Source organism: Emiliania huxleyi, assembly GCF_000372725.1.
Source record: "Emiliania huxleyi CCMP1516 chromosome Unknown EMIHUscaffold_139, whole genome shotgun sequence".
Classification (NCBI taxonomy): domain Eukaryota; phylum Haptophyta; order Isochrysidales; family Noelaerhabdaceae; genus Emiliania; species Emiliania huxleyi.
In genome coordinates this window covers 104,064-126,923 of record NW_005201202.1, presented here as the reverse complement: position 1 = coordinate 126,923, position 22,860 = coordinate 104,064, and the positions used below count along the sequence as shown (strand labels likewise).

Genomic DNA, 22,860 nt, shown 5'->3' with positions numbered 1-22,860 from the left:
CGTACATCGGGCTCGGACGGTGTCTGTTGTGAGCTCACCGCTCGACGCACAAACCAGGCTCTTTAGGCGCCCGCCAACTGGCCTCACGGTCGAGAGAGCGGAACGCGGCTCGCCGAACAGCAATACACGTGGCCGCACTACTGTAGAGGTACGAACAGGTATGCAGATCGCGGCGCGCCGACTACTGGCACGGCGTCAGAGCCAAATTGACCAAGGGCTCTGCTGGCCTGTGCCGACTCGCCGAGTCAAAAAATTCTTTTTTTGGCATGGAGACACAAAGCCACAGGTGCGCCCTCGGGCTTGCCCGCCTCCGGCTCGGCGACGGTGCAGCTCTCACGCCTTCTCGACCACGGGATCGAACGCCGGGACTGGTCGCCCCGCCGCGGAACCAAGTTGCATCGGAGGACGCCGCACAAAAGGCGCGCGGCAAGGCTTTGGCGTGTCGTTCGTTCGTTCGTTCGTTTGTTGCACTTGCACGTGCACGCACGCGCGCGTACGCGCGCACGCGTTCGCTTACGCGAAGGCGCGAAGCGCCGACCTGTCCTCGAACCTGCCAAAAGTGGCCGCTCGAAAGAGCTGCGTGCAGCTCCTGCCGCCACACATGGGCGATACTGTGCCTCTGCTGAAACCACACCCTATATACGAGGGAATACTAGGTACGCTTTACGCCCATCGCCGCGCGGCGGCGACGAGACGAACCAGCTCGCACTCGACTCCACCTCGAACAGGTATGCCTCCCTGGTAGGAGTAGACCATTACCAGTCTGACTGGTACCAACGCCCTCAGAGAGGCACCACTTCTCGGGGAGAGGGCGCGTCCGCCCAGCGGCCAGCGCCCCCTCTTCGCACAGCGGGCGTACCCGCAGCGCCCGGGGAGCGAGCGTCCGCTCTGCGGCCAGCCCGCTCTACCCGCGTGGCGACGACTGCTCTCAAGAGACAGTCTGCACTCCCGCACCCCCTTTTGCCCCCCCCCCCCCCCCCGGTGTACGCGTACATGTCTGATCCTCCTTCATGCACAGTCCACCCCTACCCTTCTGAGGGCCCCATGTCCCCAGCCCACCTAGTTATTAGACCCAAGCCCGCCTTTGCGGCGCACCATTTCCCGAAAGGGCCTTCAAAATTCTCATTTCAACTCCCCCGGAAGAGCGGGAAGAACGCAGTAAATTCCCTTCCTCAAAAAAAAAGTCGAGCGCAGAACCGACACTGAGGGCGGGCGCAGAACCGTCTCCATCACCCAAAAAAAAATTCCCCTCCCGGTCCAAAACCGGGGACCACGCAGGGCGCAGCACCTGCAAAAGAAATCCCAATAGGGAAGCAGGGATAGCCGTTGAGGAGAAAGGGCGTAATACATCTATTGCGGATAGCCCCGGTATCCGAAGCCTCTCGAGCTTGCTTGAGAGGTCGGCCTCCACCTCGCAAAATAACCCCTCCGTCCACGTGGCAATCTCCCGCGTGCCGAACCGGCGCGAGAGGGAGTATCCGCGGGTCGGGCGGGGGGGCCCCTCCCTCCTAGATGATGATTCTAGCACTTCCCTCCATAAGATAAGGCCACCTCGAATGTGTATAGAGGTGGTCATTGAGAGGGGAGTCCTAGAAACTGAGGGAGTTGGAGGTTATTTTGTCTGTCTGCCGACTCGCCGACCCTTCGGGCTCACACCACGGCTGGCCATCGCGTGAACAGGACGTGCCCTTCCGTTTTAAGGCAGTTCAATACCTTCCCCACGGGACACCAGGTCGATATCCGGCTAAACCACACGACCCCGAGAAACGCATAAGCCGCCCCGGCGCCGCCTCCGATTCCGGCCGTATCGGCCATTTCGCTGGGGCGGCTTATGCGTTTCTCGCCAAAATGGTAAAGATGTCGAGCCAAAGCTGTCGACGCCGAGTTCGGCACCCGATTCGCCTTAAAACTGAAGGAGGGGGCGCGGCTCGGAGATGGCAAGGCACGGCGAGTGCAAACGTGCGGCTATTATGACGCTTTTAGGGGCTCCAAAACCTCCTTTTCAGTGGTAAGCGCCACCTGGCACCTCGCGCCGTGCCCCCCAGCCGCGTGTGCGATCGCCCACGGATCCGGGGCGGGGGATGGGAGCCCGAAACGTCCACACAAGTATGCTCGGAGGCTCGTCAGAATGGTTTTTCAAGCGTTGTGTCATCGTGCTCCCGCCTCTGCCGCGCGCCTTCTATGGGCGTCCAGTGCAGCACCTAGGGGGAGAGAGGGGGTTTGCCCTGGTAGGGAGGTGGTGAGGCCGCGCACTGCAAACCCAGTGTGAGGAGTGGGGGAGCTGGGACAGGGCATGTGCGCCTCTGATCTGTCATGGTCTAGTGGCCGATAGGATCCTCCCTTAGGCAACGATGGCGGGTCGGGAGAGGCCCGACTTCATAGCCCGCCACTTACTGCCAGCCTCTCTGACTGCCCAGGGTCTCACCACGATGCCGCCCGAGTAGGGGGATAAGGTGTGTAGAGTGCGGCTCTGTACTGAACCTCTCTCTGTGTGGATCCCACCTGAGCCCACTCGCGGTGCGAAGGCTCCTAATGCGGCAACTGAGCCCGCAAGGGTAGGGCACTCAGGGAGAGGTTATGTTGGATAATATAATATGTTGTGTTGTGGCGTACTGCTGTGCAGCTGGCGCAGCGAGCCCTGCCACGGCTCGTCGTCGAGATTGGTCGGTGGGTGGTGCCTGTAACAGCTACGGCAGGGAGACTGCCTGTGAGTAGCGCAGCCGCGCGGTCGCCCGAGGATTTGGGATGACTAGGTGGGGAGACAGGTACGACCGTACCTGGGTATGGCGAAGGCTGGTGGCTAGGGTTAGCTGGGCGCGCACGGCGAGTCCAGTCACATTGCCGCCCCGCAACAGCGATATGTATGAGTGGTCTCTCAGTGCGCGCTCTGCGTCCCTAGAACGTAGCGTGGCGTTGGTGCTGAAGCAATAAAATGGTACTATATGAGGCGGTGAAGCGCATTGGTCGTCAATTTCGCAAGCCCAGGCTTGCAAAGCCGATGCCAGTATACCAGTCACCCAACGTCACGCAAAGTCTGAAATCCGCTGGACTCCTAGTGGAAAGCGCACGTGAAGGCCTCGCCGGAGCGATCGGTCCGCCGCCCAATTCGACATTACCCAACCACCAATCTTACTCGCCGCCACCAGTCGAGACGCGCAAGCAAACGCCGCGACCGAGTCCAGTCCAGCCATGCGGCGCGGCAAGTACACATCCGACTGCTCCGGCGAGGCCTTCACGCTGCTGCAGCTCCTCTTCCTCAACAACATGCTCGGCTACGCAGACAGGACAAATCTCTCGGTGGCTGTCATCGCGATGAGCCGCGAGCTCGGCTGGGGCGAGGCGAGCACCGGCACGCTGCTCGCGTCATTCTTCTGCGGATATGTCCTCACGCAGATCCCGGCCGGCCTCGCCGCCGCTCGCTTTGGAGCCAAGGGAGTGCTGCTGATCGGTACAGTAGTCTGGTCTGCGGCAACAGTTCTCACGCCGTGGGCCGCACGCCAGTCCATCGACGCTGCCCTCGCGGCGCGCACTGCGCCCTCCGCCAGTACGTCATTCGCGGCGCCTGACGGTTGGAGGACGGTCAATCTAGTCTAGGCGCGCGTCGTCGTCGGCCTCGCCGAGGGCGTCCAGATCCCGTGCTGCAACGCGCTCCTCGCTGCGTGGGTCCCTCCGCAAGGCCGGGCGCGCGCCCTCTCCTTCATCTTCAGCGGCCAGTTTGTGGGGACCATCTGCGCCCTCTCCTGCTCGCCGCTGGCGGAGTGGTGGTGGCCCTCCATCTTCCTGCTCTGGCGCCGCCGCGCGCCCCCGCAGGGTGGCGGAGGGCGAGATTGCGCCTGCCAACCGCCCTCCGCGCCCCTCTCTCTAGGGGATGGCTCGGCTTTGTCTGGTGCCTCGTCTTCGCCGCCCTCGCCCCGGCCTCCTCGCCAGGCGCCTCCGCCGGAAAAGGCGCGGCGGGGGAGGAGCTGGGCCTCATCTCTGCTGTTGACGGGTCGGGGAGCCCGCGCTGCAGCGCCTCTGCGCCGCGCTGCGCCCGCCCCTCCTTCCTCGCGCACCCCGCCTTCCTCGCCGTGTGCGCGGCGCATTTCGCAAACAACTGGGGCGCGTACCTCCTCCTCTCCTGGCTGCCAAAGTACCTCACCTCGCTCGGCGCCGCGGCCACGGCCTCGCAGGCTGCTCCCCTCCCGCCGCCCGCCGCAGGCTCCCCGCGTTTAAACCCCGCAGGCGCGACACTCGCAGACGGCTCGACCCTCTTCAGCACGCCGTACGCCGTCGCCATCGTGGCGGACAACGTCGGCGGGTGGGTGGCGGACGAGGTGCTGCTCTCGCGCTGCCGGCTCAAGCTGCTGCACGCGCGCAAGTGCATGCAGGCGGTGGCAATGCTGGTGCCGTGCGGCTGCTTCCTCCTCCTCTGCGGGAGCACGTCGGCCGGCGGCGCGGCGGCGCTGCTCGCCGCCGCCATCGCCGCCTCCTCCTGGTCGCACGCAGGCTACGCGGCAAACATCCTCGACCTGGCGGGCGGCGACGCGGCGACCGCCGCTCAGATGTGGGGCGTCGTCAACACGATCGGAACCGTGCCCGGCATCGCGGCCAACGTCGTCACCGGCCGCGTCCTCGCCGCCGCGCCGACGGCCGCCGCCGGCTGGGTGCGCGTCTTCAGCACCGGAGCCGCGACCTATGTGTGCGGCCTCACAGCCTTCCTCGCCTTGGCGCAAGCGCTGCCACTCCCGACCAGCGGGGCGGAGAAGGCTGGCTCGTGCGGCGCCGGCGGCTTGCTCGGGCCAAAGCCCGCGAGGAGTCCGAGGTGACGCGGCGCATTGCGCTCTCACGAGATGTTCCACGCGAGACGCCCAGACGCGCGGCATACCACATGGAAGAGTTTTCCTATAATTGACCTACTATGATGTACGAAAACCCTACACTTCACATCATAATACCCGGGGGCTAGGGATGGGAGGACGGCACGCCGCCACCACACAGGGATTTTAACCCCTAAACGGCTACCGAAACGGGGTGCCCGGAAGGGCGATATCACGGCGGCCTAACTGTGCCTCCGTGCGCTCGCCACATACCCCCTGCTGCCCGAGGGTCGTGTTAGTACTTTATTGGGCACATACAGAGGCGGTGGGAAGCCACCACGTTCCCTTCAAATTTTCCGCCACAGAGCTCCGGAGCGCGTCTGCACGAGCTCCTGGGACGCGGTTTCGTCTTTCGATCCCAGACGGTCGTCGCACGTCGGCGCCCCTGAGGTCCGCTGTCATAGGTGTAGCACGCTACTAGACACACTGCCTCCAAGTTGAGCGGTGGAAAATTGTGACGAAGCCACGCACCGAAGCGCCGGCGTCCCTCTGGCAATCTGCCACCGACAGCAACACGCCTTTGATCACCGGCTGCTTGCGCTCCGCATACTCTCCAGAAGCTGTTGGTTGTGTGGCTGGTGCTACTTCCATCAGCCTTCCTCATGCACAATGTTGCCGTTGAGCTACGAGGCTGCAACCCGTCGTCATTTGAGTTTGCTGCCAGCCACACACAGCGCGTTCCTGCTGCACGAATGGTTGGACAGGTGTGAACAACACCTCGTGGGGGCGGCACCGCAGGCGTCCATTGAGGGGTCCAGGTGATAGCCCTGGGCGGGCAATCCATACGCCTAGTTGGGCTTCAGATCGCCCGATCGCGTCCCGGTGAACTGACGTCGGATTTGTGACGCCGCCGCACCGCGCCGCGGCCGGGGGCCCTCTGGAGGCTGAGGATGGCCGTGGCGGACCTAGACGAGCTCTGGGAGGTAAAGTGCAGTGTATATATTGTAGAGGCTGACCACGTGCACAATATCTCTCACTCTAGCTAAGCCAGGGGAGGCTATTCTGGGCGTCCACACGGCTTGCACCGGTGACCCTCGCGACAAAGCGAGCGCGTCCGGCAGAGCGACTGAAGAATCGAGGACAGAGTCACAAATCCCGCTTGTTGTGCATGTTTTGAGGTCGGACAGTGCTGCTGTCTTCTCCACGCAGCAGCCGACGCCACCAGGCCTCGGTAGCTGAGCAGCAGGAGCCTCCTCGCTGCTGGCAGAGTTGCGCCTCTGTTTGCCGCCGCTAAGAGATCGTTGTTGCGGGAATCCAGGGAATCTAAAGGAATCTAGAATCTGTGGGTCCGAGATTCGATCTGGGACCTGAGCCGCTCGGGACCAGCTGCACATGACCCGGGGCCACTGCCATGTCGCAGACGACTGCTGGATCGGCCGTCGCTCCGACCAGTCTTCTGATAAATGCAGTATGGAAGATACAAAGAGACGGAGGAGCAACGAGCGCCCTGGCGTGAGCCGAAGACACTTCACAACAACGAGGCACGAGAGCGTGCACGACAGAGCGACAACGCAGCGCACTGCCGTCCAGTCGGCGAAGGGACGGCTGCTGGCAAAGTGATCAGTTCTAATGAATGTACCGGGGCCCAACGGATAGGTGAATCCGGGGCACCCTCCGCTCGAATCCCTGGCCGGGGGTTCGAGGTGGCCCCCACCCTGGGGCCTCCCATCAAAGGGACTGCGGCAGAAGACGCCCAATCTTGCACAAGTGCAAGAACCATACGCCGTCCTGCAAAGGAATAAAATACGATGGCCGTCCTGTCAGTACTGACAGGAACGCCGTTTAGGGGTGTGGTGCGCTGCCGTCGCCCACCCTTGGCCATGTCCGCCTCTTCCTATCTCTCTTCGCAGTCTCTCGCCGATTCTCGCTGCAGCCTTCATGCCACCTCGCGGCCGTCCCACTCTCGTCGTTCTCTCTCTTCTCGCTTCTTCCTCTGTCGCGTCGCTCTCCTCTGCCTCGTTCTGCGACGCCGCCGCCGCCTGTGCCGTTCCCTTGTTCTCGCGGCTTCTTTCGCCTTTCGGCAAACTCCGCCCTCCTCGCAGCATATCTTGGCCCCTCGATCGAGTTTATCGAGCTCTCCTCGCGCGAGGACGACTCTTCTGACGCCCACTGCGATCATTTGCCGCCAAGTCATATCATTGCTCAGGTCCACTCTCTCTTCGAACACTTGTGCCTTCACGGATGATGCTGGCGCTGGGGTCCCCTTCGGGTGCATCATGACAGCTGACAACGGGATTTCCACTGGTTCGTCCTCCTCGGAGTCGTCTTCCCCGGCTTCCTCCCGTTCGGCTCTACGTTCGGCACGTTCAGCGTGGCTCACCCTCCATGCCGTGAACAGGCGCTTTATCCATCCTATATTCTTCTCTCGCACAACACTGGGCACGGGATAATTCTTCTCTCGCTCCTCTGCCCGTGCCTTGGTCTTGTCGTTGTTTCGCACCCATGTCTGCGAGGATCTCCTGCTGCATTTGACTTTTTATTTCAATTCTTACACACGCTTTAACGTTTCGATGAGAGTACTGTGAAGAGATCCTTCACTGCAAGAACGGGCTTTAGAGGACGAAGCTGTAGCCCTACCCATCTCGCGTGACAGACACCTTTTTTATTCATTCTTCTACGACCCGCACCAGTCACCAGAGCGACGGAGGCGCCCTGCCCCTGGCCCCTAGCCCTGCGCCCCGCCGCAGCAGCATCCGCGCCAGAGGGCCGAACCGCCGCAAGAGAGCCTGCTCGATGCTGCAGAGGCCCTTTCGGCTGCCCCACGCCATCTCGCAGAAGAAGTGTCCGCTGACAAACGCACCTGGTGCGATCGCGCCGTCAAGGTCGGCGAAGGATGGCGGCACGCAGTGCATGGCGCCCCACCACCCAGCGAGGAAGGTACCGACGTTGCTGCGCGAGGAGAGCAGGAGCAGGCGCGCCCTGCTGAACTGCTCTACAAGCTCTAGCAGCTCCTGAACGCACTCAGGTCGATGCTGACACATTTCGAGTCCCGAGCGCGAGCCGCCGTCTGCCCCGTTGATCAGTAGCCGCACCCGCACCCCCCTTCTCTCGAGACGACGGCTGACCGCGCGCGCAAAGGCGTTGTCGTCGCTCGCGAGCACCACTCGGGGCGGCGACGGTACTACCGACGTCCCGACGCCCGGCAAAACGAGCGACACAATCTTGTCTGTCAGATCCGTCTCGCTCCAGCGCCGAATCTTGTCTGCTGGTGAACGCTCGGCAATCTTGTCGCCGCGGCGCACGTGCACTGCCGCCGCATAGCTCAGGTGGGGTGCCAAAGAGACGCCGCTCCACTGGTATAGCCAGCGCAGCAGCGCGGTGGCGACGGAAAAGAGAGGCGAATGCCGCAGCTCACGGAGGCGCTGATTTCCAGCGTGGGCGAGCCGCCCGCACCGTTTCGAGAGCGGTACGAAGATATCAGCAAGGCTCCTGTTACCGTAACCGACAAGGAGTGTCGATTCATGGAAGGTTGCGCCCGGGCTGTAGCCAAGGAGCACCTCCCCAAGGACGGCGTCAGCAATGGAGTTGAGCTGGGCAAAGAACCCGCCCTTGACCCGGCCAAAGTGCAATGGCTGTCTCCTGGTTCGGCCAAAGCAGAGCACTCGGAGGACGGCGGAGGAGGTGCCGTTGCCCGCTGGTCCACCAGCCAGCCAGTCGTCAGCCTGCACGGCGGACGTGGACACTGCGCGCGGTATGTTTAGCTGCTTTGATGCCGATTGCTCTTGGTTGGTGAACGTACGTAGTTGTGATATGGTTTGAAGAAGAATTCACTCCGCGAACCATTCACAACTGAGGTTCTTGCTTTCTTGCGAGTTGTCCAGTGCGCGCCAGTCCCGTGCCTAGTAAAGAAAGAAATAAAACACACAACACAAAGGAAAAGACTGTCCTTCTCCCACCCCTCGTTTGGCGTGCCCGTTTTATTTATTTATTTATTTAGGGAGGGAGCCTAGTGTCGGGGCGTTTAATCCTTTTTTCGGCGCACTTGGCAGTTTTAATTCTTTTTTGCGTGCGGGCGACGGCTTCTGAGGAAGCTGTCGCCAGCGCCTCGCCTGTCGCGTGAATCGTGTCGTGCGACCGCCGGGTGGAAAATTCTTTTTTTCCTCGGCGGGGCGCGGGCTGGCTGGCGAGACAGACCACGCCTCACCTTTTCACAGGACGGGCTGAGACTGGAGAGTCTCTGGCGTCGGTTCGCCTTCGATGGAGGGCCTCGCGACGGAAGACCTTGCGACTCTACCGTTAGGATCGCGCTGCACGCTCCTGCGCGGTGCGGTGCGCGGCGATGCCGCAGCGGCCGCCTTCTCCACGCTGGCGTCTGAGCTGCCGTGGACGACGGAGACGGACGAGTTTGGGCTGCACGATCGGAAGACGGCCTACTTTGGCGATGCCGACTGCGTCTTCGCGTTTTGCGGCCTCGCTCTGAGTCCGCGTCCGTGGACTCCAGCGCTGCTGCGGCTGAGAGCCTTGGTCGAGGAGGCGTGCGGTCTGGCGCCAGGAGCACTCACCGCCTGCCTCGCCAACAATTACCCGGACGGCGAGGGCCATATCCCGTGGCACCACGACGAGGTGCGTGCGCACGGCCAGCTTCGTGCCGTTGCCTCGCTCTCGCTCGGCGCGCCTCGCCTCTTCCGCATCCGCCGCCGGCCCGGCGCTGCCTTGGCGGCGGCGGAGGGCGAGCGCGAGGTGCTGTGCGAGGTGGAGGTGCGGCCGGGCGACGTGGTGCTGATGAGCGGCGGCACGCAGGCGCGGCCCGAGCCCTCGTCCGCTCCCGCCAGACCCTTCCGTGAGCCTACTCGGGCCCTCCGTGCAGGAGCTGCTCGAGCACCAGCTGCCGCTCCGGCCGTCGGACGGACACCGTATCTCCCTCACCTTCCGCTCCATCGTCCCCGGCTGGGAGGGGAGGCGCGCCGCGGCCGGTGGGGAGGGCGGCGAGGAGGGCGGCGGTGAGGGCAACGGAGGCGGCACGGGAGGAGGCGAGGCCAAACCTGAAGGCGGCGGAGGCATCGCCGACGAGCCTCCGTCGCTGGTCCTGTCGGAGCTTCGGCTCGAGCGGCCGCTGCTGGCGGACAGTCGCTCGAGCGTGCTGCTCTGCTCGCGCGCCGGCGAGGCTGTGGTCCTCAAGCTGACGCGGCGCGCCGCCGACGGGACGCGCTTCGGCGGCCGCCGGTGCGCGAGCTCTGCGGAGCGGGCGGCGCGCGAAGCGAAGCTCCTCGCCTCCTCCGCCCTGCGCGGCGCGCCCTTCGTCGTTCGGTCGCGCGGCTGGCTCTGCGGCGAGCGGCTCTGCGCCCTGCTGCTCGACTACTTGCCCGGCGGCTCGCTCGGGGCCCTCCTCCGGCGCACCGGCCCGCTCGGCCAGCGCGCGGCTCGCTTCTACGTCGGCCAGGCCGCCCTCGGCCTCGCGCACTTGCACGAGCGCCGCGTCGGCCACCGCGACCTCAAGCCGGACAACCTCTGCCTCTCCTCCGCCGGCCACTGCACGCTGGTCGACTTCGGCTTCGCGCGCTCCTTTGGCCGCGGAGCGGGCGAGGGCGAGGGCGAGGGCGAGGGCGAGGGCGAGGGCGAGGGCCAGGGCCAGGGCCAGGGCCAGGGCGAGGGCGAGGGCCAGGGCCAGGGCCAGGGCCAGGGCCAGGGCGAGGGCGAGGGCGAGGGGCGGTCCTTCTCTCTGCTCGGCACGCCCGACTACCTGGCGCCCGAAATGTTCCTGCGGGAGGGCCACGGGCCGCGCGTCGACTTGTGGGCACTCGGCGCAACCCTGTGAGTGCTCGAGCAGGACCACCCTGCCCCGCTCTGTCTGCCGACCCCCAACCCCCGGTCACGCGCAGCTACGAGCTCCTCCTCGACGCTCTCCCTTTCGGCAGCGGCGGCGACCCCACGGCCACCTACGCCGCAGCGCTGCGCGGTCCGCCTCCCTCCCCCGTCGCCGCAGACTCCGCCGCCGCTCCCGCGCGCCCGAGACGCCGCCCTCGCGCGGCTTGCAGGTGCGCCTCACTTCCCGGCCTCGCCCTTCCTCTTTTGCGCGGCTGCAAAGGACCTCGTGATGGCGCTGCTGAGCCGCGACCCAACGGCGCGCCCCTCGCCGTCCGCGCTGCTCCAGCACCCCTTTTTCGGCGCGGGCGCCTTCCCAAAGGCCGACGCCATGGATGCCGCGAGCCTCGCGGCCGGCAGGCTGCCGCCGCCCCTCGTGCCTCGCCTCCGCTCCGCCCTCGACGCGGCGTACTTTGAGGCGGACGATGAGGAGGAGGACGACTCGGCGCGCACCGCGTCCGAGACGGAACTCGAGGCCGGCTCTGGCGCCGAGCCTCCCTCCCTCGAGGAGGCGCGAGAGACTCTCTGTGCGCACCAGCCGGCCAGGGGGGACGGGGAGATCATACGAGATACGTCCCGCCCCGGGTAAACAAATAAAAACGGACACCTCTACTGTGAGATGGGTATAGGGTAAAAAGGAACAGGCCCCCGCCCGTGCGATCTTTGTGCAGGGTTCTTTGTCCCGCCGCCCCAAGAGCCAAGTTGCAAGTGCCAACAGCACTAACCCTAACAGCCAAAGTCCAAAAGTGACTCTGAGCGATTAATTAGGAATTCAATTAATTACGTGGAAGAACGCAAGAGAGGGAGGATGCGGAATCGACCCATTTTATTTATTTATTTCCGCAAGCGGGAAAGAAACGGGCGGGAGTGCTGTGGTCTGTGGCTTTACATCGAGATCATCGACATGCAGCTCTCCCCTCGCTCAACACGCTCGAAGCGCGCTGCATCACCCACGACCGGGCAAAAGCGGGCGCGCCAAGCCGAGCCGGCAGCCCCTGCGCAGGGCGCGCCCACCGCTCCCGCGCCGCCCGCCCCGGCCGGCGCGCCAGCGCTGTCCGAGTACGAGAAAGAGCGCCTCGCCAACATCGCCAAGAACCACGAGCAGCTCGCGGCGCTCGGTCTCGACCTGGCCTCGACGCGCCTCAAGCCGGCACGGGCGCCCCCAAAGCCGCGCAAGCCGCGCGAGCCGCTGCCCGAGGCGAGCCGCCGCTCTTCGCGGCTCGAGGGCGGGCCGCGCAAGAGCTATGCCGAGGAGAGCCTCGGGCGCAGCCTGCTCCTCTACTTCGGAAACGCTCTCTGAGCCTTCCCGGAACCTTCCTGTGTAGGAGAGCCTCGGCGCGGCCAGTCTGCTGCCGCCCGGCACGGCGCTCGACGTGCCGGCGGCGCGGCGCGCTCCTCGCGCCAGGCGGCTGGTGGACCCGGGCGCGCCGGCCGTGCTCCCGCCGCCGCCCCCCTCGGAGGAGGAGGAGGTGGCCCGGCTGCAAGAGGCGCGCCGCGCGCGCGCGCTCACACGCACGCACGCACGCACGCACGCCCCCCCCCCCCCCCCCACACACACACACACAAAATGGACCCACTTGGACTGGGCCTTGCACTGCCGGCGCCAGCTCGTGTCTTTTTGGACGTGGAGTCGCGAGGTCGCCGTCTTGCCCTTGCCACCCCTTCGTGCGGAGATGTCTTCAGCCGCACCTCACTTTAATTAGGCGAGGGCCCTCTACAAGGAGTGCTTTGTGCGCATCAAGCAGGCGACGGGCGGAGGCCGCGCCGACCTCAAGGCGATGAGCGAAGTCGGCGCCTTGGGGCTCAAGTGCTGCGAGGGGCGGCACGTCGGCAGCCTGCCCGGCATGCCAGCCTAGAGCACACCTGCCGGCGGTCCCAGCGAGCACTCCAAATGACACGCCGGCTGCATTCGACTGTATTGCAGCCGCATTCAACGCCGTTTGACGACTTCTGTTGCTTCGCAACGCAGGCATGCCTCCCGGGACCGAGTTCCACAACCGCGCCGAGATGCAGGTGCCGAGACACTTCCGAGACGCTTCCGAGATATCCCACCACCTCCCCTTCGATCCGCCTCCACTCTGCTCGCGCCGCCGTCGCTACACGTCTACTGACACTGACACACCCCGCTGACACCTCCCGCTGACACGCCCCGCCTGACACACCCCTCAGGTGTGCGGGATGCACCGCAAGTGGCTGTCGGGCATCGACTACCGGCCGGCCAAGGACGGCGAGGAGGCGGTCGCGACGGCGGTCGTCTCGTCGGGCGGGTACGAGGACGACGAGGACGACGGCGACGAGCTGTGGTATACCGGCTCGGGCGGGAACGACCTGCTGAGCAGCCGGCGGCAGACGGGCGCGCAGAAGCTCGAGAAGGGCAGACGTCGCGCTCGAGCGAAGGGGGCCATCAGCCAGCTCCTCCTCCTTGACCCACGGAGCGAGTGTGCCCATAGGCAACCTCGCGCTCAAGAACAACCTCGAGAGGGGCACGCCGGTCCGGCTGCTGCGGTACGTGGGAGAGGTTCGCTGCCACCAACCCACCCACACACACCGCTCGCCCACGCGCACCGGGCCTTGCACTTTCAACGCCGTGCCAGCTCCGGTCTTGCCTTCGGACGTGGAGTCGGGAGGGTTGCTTGGCCCTCGCCCCAGCCTTGTGTGCGTGGAGAAGTTCCCCTGACCCCCACCCACCAGGTGCCGCCCGAGCGGTCGTACTCCCAGCGCCTCTTCATCTACGACGGCCTCTACGCGGTGACGGAGTGCACGCACAGGCCGGCGCTGTGGACGGCGTCTCTTCACACCTGAAGCTGTGAGCAGGTGACCGACTACAAGTACGAGGTCGGCGCGCGCCAGCACGGCGTCTTCAAGTTCAAGCTCGTCCGGTGCGACACGCCTCCGACACGCCTCCGAGACACCTCCGACACGCCTCCGAGACACGTCCGAGACACGTCCGAGACGCCTCCGAGACACGTCCGAGACGCGGCTACCTCGCCTGCCGCGCTCCGGCTCCCCCACCGCCACCGCCGCAGCTCCCGCGTGCCTCACTTTGCCTTCTCAGCCGGCGCCACGTCTTGCTCACACCCGCCCGTTGGAACGCGTCGCGCTTTCTGTTTCAGGTGCGCCGGCCAGCCGCCGTTGCGCAAGGAGGCGTCCGCCAAGCTGCACCAGCGGCTCGTCGACCTCGCGCACCGTGACGGCACCGCGGGCGAGCGCCACCGCGTCAGCTGAAGCGGCAGGAGCGCGTGGGGACCGGCGCCACACCCCGGCAGCAATAGTCTCGGCACTCCTCGCGCCCTGGGGGTTTAAGTTGTCCCCCCGCTGCCGCGCAGCATGACCAACCCGCATGGGCGTCGCTCATTGCTAGGAGCTCACTCTCTGCTCACTCACCATCAATGTTATGACATGGTACGACACCGGCGCAGTCGTCCGGCAGGAGCGGGGGTCTCCTATTTTTTGCGAGCCCCTCATGGTCATGCGCCAACGCGCAGTACGCACGAAAATGTAAATCTAGCTGGAAGCTGCTCGTTTTGGTCGTAAACAAAGGTTCGCACTTATCGTTAAGTGGCCACAAACGTCTCGTCCGCGTGCTCCGCGTCGAGGCGCGCCGCCACCTCCGGCGCCAGAGGATCGTCGCTCGCCTGATGCCGCGCAGGGGCCAGGGCGGTCGGGGCGCAGTAACGAGTGAGCCACGCTGTGGCACCCCGCCCTCCCCGCGCCTCTGACGGCACCGGCAGAGGGCAAGGCGGCGGGGAGGGGCGGCGCCTCGCGGGCTGTGCTAACCCGGGCGTGGTCTTGCCATGGCGGTGTCGCTGGTGTCACTTCTAGGACGGCCGCTGCCAGCTTCCAAAACGGACCGCCGCCCGGAAGCGGCGGAGGGTCGACGCCGCACGCGCGCGCGAGGGTGGCGAGGGCCGCCCGCGCGACCACCGCGTCTTCCGCCTGGCGCGCGGAGGTGGGCGCTGTCGTCGAGTGTCCCGCGCCGCTCTCTGTGCGGCTCTCCCGCCGCTCTCCGTGCGGCTCTCCCGGGCGCGCGCCTCGCGACTCCGCGCGCCCTTAGCAAGGGTAAGAGCGAGGCAGTGCACGCCTGCGGCGGCTCGCGGGAAGGCGTGAGGCGGCGGCGGCTGCCGGACAGCCAATGGCGGGCGAGAGGGCAGGCGCGCGCTCCCGGAGAAGGTGGTGTGTGCGCCGGGCCAGCATGACACACCTGCAGCCGAGCGCACGGCGATGTAGCAGCGGTGCTCCCCACGCCGCATCGGCTCGGAGCGGAGCGCGGCGGTGCAACCAAGCCCGACCGAGCGCTCGCCGCCGCCGAGCGCCACCGACCGCTCATACGCCCGCTCGGCCATGCTCTCGGCCACTGCGGCGTTGACCGACTGCGGCGGGTCGTGGCCCAGGACGGCGGCGAGCGACGCCTTTGCGTACGGCACGGAGAACTCGAGGATGGAGTTGGACGCGCCGGGCGTCGCGAGGAGCCACGGTGCGAGCTGCGCGCCGCCGCCAGTCACGAGCGCCACAAGCTGCGGCGGCGAGCTGAGCATGTAGAGCGACGACGCCAGGCGGAGCGCGTCCGCAGGAAGAGCGGTGCTTGCAGCGCGGACGCCGAGCGCAGCGGCGGTGAGGACGAGGCGGGTCGACGTCCGCCGCGGTCGCATGTGGGTTTAGAGGCGAAGCGGCAAGAGGGCGGAGGCGGTACCCGGCGCGCGAGCGCAAAAAAGAAATTGCACCTTTCGTGTCGCGAGAACACGTAACGAATGTTCCTTTTTACCCATCTCACAGTCGGCTCCCTGCTTATTTATTTATTTATTTTGCATGCACGACAGATCTGTCTCGTACTGTCTCACCACTCTGAGCGGCCTATCCGTTTTTCTGCGCTACGCCGTCTAAGCCCTTCTTCCTCTCCTTGGCGTTGAGCCACTTGCGCGTCCCCGGCGACTTGACGGCCTTGACCGGGGTCAGCTCCGGCCTGTACTTGTAGACGGTGCAGGGCTTGTTACGCGGGCCCGCCTCCACCTTCACAACTCCTCCTTCCTCCTTCGTGACCGTGACGGAGGCGCCGGCTGCGATCTGGCGCGCCGAAGGCGAGGCGGCCAGTGCGAGGCTGCTGACTCTGAACAACTCGACGGCACCGTTCTGGAACCGCACCGACGCCTTGTGACCTTGTCCGCCATGCGTGACCTGGACCACCGTGCCGGACTGGCCCAAGCGAGCGGGGCGCTGGAGTGCTGCAAACTGCGGGTTCCTTGCATTGGACAGGGTGTTGCTGACAAGCGAGAAGCCCCTGGTTTTCCATGTGCCCGGAACAGGGCTCTCGTCCAACACGTGGCCCATCTCCTTCAGCACGGCAATCACATCGTAAGCGGTGCCCTGCTGGTTGGGCAGCCGCTGCATCGCGCTGGCGACTTCGTCTACCCAGTTGATGCTCCGGCACGCCAGCATGCCCTTGGCCTCTCGGCGCGAGCTTTGGATTCATCAGCTGCCGGCCTCGGTTTGTGACCGCGTTCACGCTGCGCCCCAGCGAGCGTGCGATGCTGCCCCACGCCTCGCCTCCCGTCCTCCGCCGCTTGATCGCCGCCTCCTCGTCCTCGCTGTAGTTGCCCACGCCGGGCTTGAGGCCCGACCCCTCGAGCACCTTGACCTTGCGCTTCAGCAGCTGAGACACGCGCGTCCACCGCTCCCGCTTCTTGCCGCCATCGCGCTCAATCGAGAGGTGGAGTACGTTTCGGTCCTGCTTTCGCCGCCGCCGCACGTGCGACGGCGGCGCAGCGCCGGCGGGAACGCAAGTGATCGTTGCCTTACGCTTGACGTTGGGCTTTTCCAGCCGTGTGTACTCCACGCGGTTGCCGTCGAAGAAGCAGCTCGCGCTCATGTATGTGGAGCACCCGGAGCAACGAGGGGCAACAACGAGTGCGAGCAAAAAGAAATCGAGTTCCGTTAGATCCCTGTGTGGTGGCGGCGTGCCGTCCTCCCATCCCTCCCTTGGGTTGCCCGTTTTCTTTCTTTCTGGTGTGCGTCGTGGTTTTGTACCAAGAATCCTCACTCACGTGACCACTCAAAGTCGCAAGTGCTCCAAGTGCACCCTCCTCTACAAGTCTCAAGTGCGCTCAGAACCCCTCTCAAGCGAGTGAGAGGCTGTCAACAAAGAGCCCTCTCGCTCTGCACGACTCGATCAGGGCCGCCCAATGGTGTGAGCTGCGGAGCGTCCGGGCATCGCCAATCAGTACCAGCCCACGCCTCGCCCGCGTGATGGCGACGCACAGCCGCCGCGGGTCGCGACAGAAGCCCAGATCACCGACGCCGTTGGAGCGGGTGGCGGAGAACACGACGAGGTCCGTCTCCTGGCCCTGGAACGAGTCCACTGTGCTGACGCGGCAGGCGGTCCCCTCCCTCCGGACGAGGTCCACCTGGCTCGAGTAGGGAGTGAGGACGGCAACGTTCGAGGGCGACACGTCGCCGGCCTCGAGGACGGACGCGACCAGCCGGGCGGCCAGCGCCGCCTCGACCGGGTTGCTCTTGCCGCCGCCAGCGTGACTCTCCTCGAGGTCGCCGCCGCAGTGGACGAAGCAGAGAGGCTGGCCATCCGGCCACGCGAAGCCCCTCGGCGGCCGCCCTCCCCGCCGACGGCTCTCGGCGCAGGACACGAGCGAGTCGTAAAAATACTTCGACGGGTGCTCGAGCAGGACGGGCGGCATGCGGTACTGAACCGTGAGCGTCCTCTGCGCCACCCCGAGCGCCTCCAGCCGCGCCATCGGCGACTCGCCGAGCGCCTGGCGCAGCCGCCGCGAGCCCGAAGCGACGGTCGGTGGGAGCTGGCGCGTGTCGCCGACGATGACGAGCTGCTCCGCCGCCGCCGCCGCAAGAGCGCACACGAGGGCCGGCTCCGTCGCCTAGTGTGTGGTCTCGGTGTGACCTCGGGTGGCCTCGGGCAGTCGAGCGGCGACCGTCCCTCCCGACGGGCCTGCGACCCCTCGTCGAGGACGACGAGGGGGAAAGGCGCCCCCTCCTCGGCCAGCTGGTGCGCGCTGATGCAACTCGAGACGACGACCGGGGCGGTGCGGAGGATCAGCTGGCTCACCGCTTCGCCGACGCCACGCAGCTCGGAGGCGGCGGCAGACCGCTCGTGCGCGGGAAGCGACGCGTTGCGTGCGCGCGCCCTCAGTGCCACCACCTCCGGGTGCTGCTGCGCCAGCGCGACCGCCGTCCGTCGCCGCACAGCCGGGCTGACCGCGGCCGGGCGACCCGCGCGCACGGCGGGCACGCCCAGCCTGAGCAGAGCCGCGAGGAGCACGTCTGCGGCCGAGTTGCTGTGCGTGACGGCGAGCACTCTCGCGCGGGGCGGCGGGGACGGCGACGAGGCCTCCCCGCCAGCCTCCCCGCCTCCGGCAGCGGCATGCGGCGAGGGGATCCTGAGCGCGGCCAGGACGAGGAGCGCCGCGGTCCTCGTCTTGCCGGTGCCGGGCGGTCCGCGGATGAGCGAGAGCCGGCGGCCGAGCGCCCAAGCGACCGCCTCCTGCTGCGACTCGTTTGGCGCGAAAGCAGCGCCGGCGACGTCGACCGCCTGCTGCAGGGCGGCGCGGACGGCGGCGTCGACCCTCGATGGGTCCGCAGCAGATGAGTCCACGGGGCGCGGCGGAGTCACGGAGGAGCCCGCTGCAGAGGAGTCGCACAGGCGCGGCGGAGGCTCCGCCGCCGCCTCCGGCACCGCCGCCTCCTCCGCCGCGAGCAGCGCTGCGGCGAGCCCCGCCTCTCCCTTGGCAGCCCGGTGCAGCGCCGCCTGCTGCGCCTTGAGCGGCGCCTGCGGTGCTGCTCGCTCAAGCGCAACGCGAAACGAGTCCGGCCGCCGGCGCGCCTCCCAGAGCCCGTTGGGCCAGCTCTGGCCCACGCCAAGCGTGATCCAGTCTTTGCCGCTGTCGACGACGCAGCACTCTCTGGGAGGGAAGCCCTCCCCGGCGCCGCCCCACGGTGCCGAGCGGTCGGCCGGGCGCAGGACGAGGATGTCGCCGCGCGAGAAGAGGTCCGAAAGCCTCGTCTCGCCAGGCTTGCCCACGCGAACAACCTTCTCGCCGAACAGGTCCGTGTCTGGGCTCGCCGTCGCGTCAAAGACGGCCGATCCGCTCGCCTCGAGCCGGGACCGAGGCCACTTTGCACGCCGCAGCCGCAGCTCGTTTGCGGCTTCCCTGTACTCGAGCCGGAGCAGCAGCTCCCAGCGTCTCGCATAGCGGTCCGGCTGACTCACGCGTGCGCTGGCACCAGCGACAGCAGCCTGCTGCACCGATGCCACCGGTGGCAGCATGCCTCGCGCTGGTTGTGCATGCCTCTCGCGAGGAGTGCCCGGTGCCAAAGAGAGGGCCTGCAGCGTCGTCAGCATGGGAGGTGGGTGTTCGCGATCGCGCTCTGCCCAGAGATATGAGTGGCCGTGGACAGTGGTGGGGCCCGATCGCGCAAAACCTCGAACGATATCGGTGTCGAAACACCGCTCTGACAGCGCTCACAGCTACGCCATTTCCCGGCAAGGCGCAAAAGAAATTTCAGGACGCTCCAGAAATCCCGAGGAGCCGTGCAGTGCCTAGATAAGTCTGTGTGCTGTGTGGTGCACGCCCTCCGAACGGGGCGGGGTCTGCCCGTCGAGTTGCTGCCCTAATCCCACCAAGGGGTTGACTGCTCTATTTGTTTATGGGCTCCGGCATCCTGTGAGAGAGAGAGAGATTTGTTTTGTTTGTTTGTCCTGTGTGGTGGCGGCGTGCCGTCCTCCCATCCCTCCCTTGGGTTGTCTGTGTTCTTTCTTTCTGGGCTCCGGCATCATCTGTCTAGCCACTAGCGTCCACCCATACCGCGTTGGTGTCCAGTCCGAGCCTGGCTGTTCTTCACCTTCCTAACTAACGATGGAGGAGGCGGGGTCGAGAGGCGGGGAAGGCGGAGGGGGCGACGGCGGCGGGGGCGATGGAGGGGGCGGCGAGGGCGGTGGCGGTGACGGGGGCGGCGGCGACGGCGGCGGTGGGGATGGCGGCGGGGGGGAAGGTGGCGGGGGCGAGGGCGGCGTGCTCGCGACGGGGCGGTCGAATTCAATTTGGGGGGGTTTACGACGGTTTTGGGGGATCCTGCCGACGCGCTACAGTTGTAGCCCCCCTGCACATAAGATGGACACCTCAACGGGCCCTGTTCACGCGCGCGCGAGACGTGCAGACAGGGTTGCCAGGTGAGAGCGAATGGCGCGGTTCACGCCTCGCATTTTGTTTTTGGATTGTGTGGTATGTAGTAATCTGCAAGAGAAAAGCTGCCCCTGCAGATAGATCTTTATGGTGGTTGCCCTGTTCACGCGCGCGCGAGACGTTCCGACAGGGTTGCCAGGTGAGAGCGAATGGCGCGGTTCACGCCTCGCACAACAGAGCACTTGAGCACTGGATAGGGTCGATTCCGCATGGTACGGGACCCCTCGATCGTCTCGCCCTCCCTCACTGGTGTGTTCATTGGGGGGGGCACAACAGAGAGGAGAGATGCGCTCTGCATGGTGGGACATAAAAGAGAGCGAGAGTACTTGGGCGAGTAGGCTGTGCGGTCAACGCTGCCGCGCGCGACTTTGCGCGCGAGGCGGCGCAGCTTGAGCAACGGCGGTGGGCGAGAAGCCGCCGCCGAACGTCTCGTGGAGCAGCAGGTTGAAGTTGTTGCGCTTGACAAAGATCGCGTCGTGGTAGAAAGAAACCGCGATGCGCCTTGACGTAGCCGTGGCCGGTCTTGTGGGAGAAGGGTTGGCCGGGCTGCCCGCGCGCCTTGCAGCCCATGTTTAGGCGGCGGGCCTTCTCTTCGGTGTTGCCGAAGGCGTAGGATGTGTTGTCGAGTTTTTTGTTGTTTGAGATTCTTGTGGGAATCTGGGAATGCGATGACGGCCTCTATCGAGTGTGAGCTCTAGCTAGGCGTCACGCTTGAAAGTGATTCCTTAGTCTGCGTTCACACAAAAGCACACCCCGCCCATTCATTCGAAAAGCATCGTCAGCGATGTTCTGAAAAAAAAACTTTCCGATTGCATCCTGGCGGGCTCGCATGTCGGAGCTCCCTCCGGTGAGGACGACCTCGCCTGCTGGCTCGTCGACGGGTCCAACGGCCTCCTCTCCACGTGCGCTGGACGACATCTCGCTTGACAGCTTTGAAGTCCACGGCATGCTCGGTGAGGGCCAGTTTGGCCGAGTGATGATGGTGACGCGGCGAGCGAACCGGCAGCTCTACGCGATGAAGTGCGTGCTTAAAGAGAAGCTGCTGCGGCAGGGCCAGCAGTCCGTCGCTCAGGCGCTCTCCGAGAAGCGCGTGCTCGAGCACATGGCGTCGCGGCCGCACCCGTTTGTGGTGTCGCTGCAGTTCGCGTTCCAGGACGTGGACCACCTCTACCTGGTGATGGACTACGTGGGCGGTGGCGACATGTTCACGCTGCTCGAGCAGCAGGGCTCCTTCCCCGAGGAGTGGGCGCGCGTGTACGCCGGAGAGATAGTGCTCGCGCTCGAGCACGTCCACGGCTCGGGCGTGGTGTACCGCGACCTCAAGCCGGAGAACGTGATGGTTGGCATCGACGGGCACCTCAAGCTGACAGACTTTGGCATGTCCAAGGAGACGGGCGGCGAGGGTGGCCGCCCCGCCCTCTGCGGCACCATCTGCGGCACGCCAGAGTACATCGCGCCGGAGGCGCCGCCACGCCGCCACGCCCCGCCGCCCCGCCGCCCCGCCGCCCCGCCCCACGCCGCCTCGCCCCGCCCCGCCCGTGAGTTGACGCCGGAGCCCCCCGCGCTCGACTGTGCGAGCAGGTGCTGCAGGGCAGCCAGTACGACTCCTCTGTCGACTGGTGGACCCTCGGCTGCCTCGTCTTTGAGATGCTCACCGGCGACCTCTCCTCCGCCCTCCTCCGCCCTCCGCCTCCCGCCCTCCGCCTCCCGCCCACCAGCAGCCCGCGAGGCACACATGCGGCGCCTCAAGCCCTCCCTCTCTGCGGGCAGGCGAGTCCGCCTTCCGCGACGAGAGTCTGCACGTGATGATGCGTCGCATCACCCGCGAGGAGGTCCGGCTCCCGCCCAGCTGCAGGTCCCGCCCGCTGCGCCTCCCTCTCCCCCTCCCTCTCCCTCTCCCTCTCCCTCTCCCTCTCCCCCTCCCCCTCTCCCCCTCCCCCTCTCCTCTCTCCTCTCTCCTCTCTCCTCTCTCCTCTCTCCCTCTCCCTCCCCCCTCTCCCTCCCTCCCTCCCTCACCCCCTCCCTCCCTCCCTCCCTCCCTGCCCCTCCCTCCCTCCCGCCCGCAGCCCCGAGGCCGACAGCCTTGTCTCGCGACTCCTCGCCAAGCAGCCCTCCTCCCGCCTCGGCTCGACGGCGCCGCAGCCCGCCGGAGCGGCCGACCCGGGCGGCGGAGGAGGAGGCGGCGGTGCGACCGGCGGTCCCGCGGCGGTCAAGGCGCACCCGTTCTTCGACGGGCTCAGCTGGGACGCCCTCCTCGCCAAGCAGATCCCCGCGCCGTGCGTGCTCTCCGTCGCCCGGGACCGCGACGGCTCTCCGGTCGCGCCGGACGGAGCGAGCAACGGCTCGCCGACGGGCGGTCCTGAGGCGGCGAGGAGGCGCGACGTCTGCAGGGGCGTGTCTTCTTCTTCTGCTTCTTCTCATGATTCGTTCTTGAACTTTGATTCGTCAGGCACGACGTCTTCCGCGACGTCTTCACGCCGTGGCGTGCGCCCGGAGAGAGGAGGCCGCCGAGCGAGCCGGCGAGGCTGGCGCCGGCCGAGGGGGGGGGGTCTCCCGCTAACTTCGCCCTGTCTCCCGTCTCGCCGAGCGATGGCGCAAGCGCCGCCTCGGCTTGGGCCCGCCCGGCACCGCCCGAGATGACGCGAGCTTTGGCGCGAGTGTAGGCGCTAACTACCTCCTCTCCCTCGAGATCACGCCCGACGGCACGATCTGGTCCGTCTCGCGCCGGCTGCTGCAGCTGCTCGGCCACTCGTCGGGCAGCATGCACGTGCTGCTCGGTCTCAACCTCCTCTCGCACGACTCCTTCATCGAGACAGACGACCGGCCGCGCTTCGCCGCCGCCTTCCACTCGCTCCTCGACCGGCTCGCCTCGGAGGAGCGACTCGGCCACACTCACCGACCACACACACACACACCTCCTCTGCCCTCGCCTGACCCCCCCCTGGAGCACCTCCTTCTCCCATTTATTATTCATAGAAGAAAGTGTGATGTAGTTTGGA

General features: G+C 66.2%; 6 protein-coding genes across 6 annotated transcripts in view; 4 read left to right on the top strand and 2 right to left on the bottom strand.

Annotated features, from left to right (window-relative positions):
* Nucleotides 1-3,116: 3,116 nt before the first annotated feature.
* On the top strand, nucleotides 3,117-4,986 carry EMIHUDRAFT_455309 (hypothetical protein; the record flags this gene model as incomplete). Its single annotated transcript, XM_005788013.1, has 6 exons — nucleotides 3,117-3,145; nucleotides 3,223-3,522; nucleotides 3,595-3,788; nucleotides 3,866-4,382; nucleotides 4,542-4,607; nucleotides 4,978-4,986. The coding sequence occupies exons 2-6, from the start codon at nucleotides 3,265-3,267 to the stop codon at nucleotides 4,984-4,986; spliced, it is 1,044 nt and encodes a 347-aa protein (XP_005788070.1). The 5' UTR covers nucleotides 3,117-3,145; nucleotides 3,223-3,264.
* A 5,103-nt stretch (nucleotides 4,987-10,089) lies between these two features.
* EMIHUDRAFT_55475 (hypothetical protein) lies at nucleotides 10,090-10,980 on the top strand (the record flags this gene model as incomplete). Its single annotated transcript, XM_005788012.1, has 4 exons — nucleotides 10,090-10,335; nucleotides 10,471-10,607; nucleotides 10,676-10,752; nucleotides 10,832-10,980. Coding segments are annotated over 4 exons (609 nt in total), but the record flags the coding sequence as incomplete, so codon positions are not given.
* Nucleotides 10,981-11,550: 570 nt separating this feature from the next.
* EMIHUDRAFT_455306 (hypothetical protein) lies at nucleotides 11,551-14,075 on the top strand. The gene is made up of 9 exons (XM_005788011.1): nucleotides 11,551-11,910; nucleotides 11,984-12,145; nucleotides 12,362-12,500; nucleotides 12,628-12,671; nucleotides 12,828-13,038; nucleotides 13,109-13,176; nucleotides 13,350-13,406; nucleotides 13,473-13,537; nucleotides 13,772-14,075. The coding sequence occupies exons 1-9, from the start codon at nucleotides 11,563-11,565 to the stop codon at nucleotides 13,881-13,883; spliced, it is 1,206 nt and encodes a 401-aa protein (XP_005788068.1). The 5' UTR covers nucleotides 11,551-11,562; the 3' UTR covers nucleotides 13,884-14,075.
* Nucleotides 14,076-14,212: 137 nt separating this feature from the next.
* Nucleotides 14,213-15,359, bottom strand: EMIHUDRAFT_455305 (hypothetical protein; the record flags this gene model as incomplete). Its single annotated transcript, XM_005788010.1, has 4 exons — nucleotides 14,860-15,359; nucleotides 14,690-14,739; nucleotides 14,475-14,594; nucleotides 14,213-14,293 (listed from the first exon to the last, which is right to left on the bottom strand). The coding sequence occupies exons 1-4, from the start codon at nucleotides 15,305-15,307 to the stop codon at nucleotides 14,213-14,215; spliced, it is 699 nt and encodes a 232-aa protein (XP_005788067.1). The 5' UTR covers nucleotides 15,308-15,359.
* A 1,490-nt stretch (nucleotides 15,360-16,849) lies between these two features.
* EMIHUDRAFT_48407 (hypothetical protein) lies at nucleotides 16,850-17,080 on the bottom strand (the record flags this gene model as incomplete). The annotated part of the gene is made up of 1 exon (XM_005788009.1): nucleotides 16,850-17,080. A coding segment is annotated over one exon (231 nt), but the record flags the coding sequence as incomplete, so codon positions are not given.
* Nucleotides 17,081-20,690: 3,610 nt separating this feature from the next.
* Nucleotides 20,691-22,860, top strand: part of EMIHUDRAFT_110727 (hypothetical protein) — a gene marked incomplete at both ends in the record, with an annotated part of 4,612 nt that continues 2,442 nt past the window's right edge. The window contains 4 exons of the mRNA XM_005788008.1: nucleotides 20,691-21,264; nucleotides 21,632-21,716; nucleotides 21,928-22,217; nucleotides 22,525-22,628. Of these exons, the coding sequence (XP_005788065.1) occupies nucleotides 20,691-21,264; nucleotides 21,632-21,716; nucleotides 21,928-22,217; nucleotides 22,525-22,628 (1,053 nt within the window). The remainder of the gene's footprint in view (nucleotides 21,265-21,631; nucleotides 21,717-21,927; nucleotides 22,218-22,524; nucleotides 22,629-22,860) is intronic.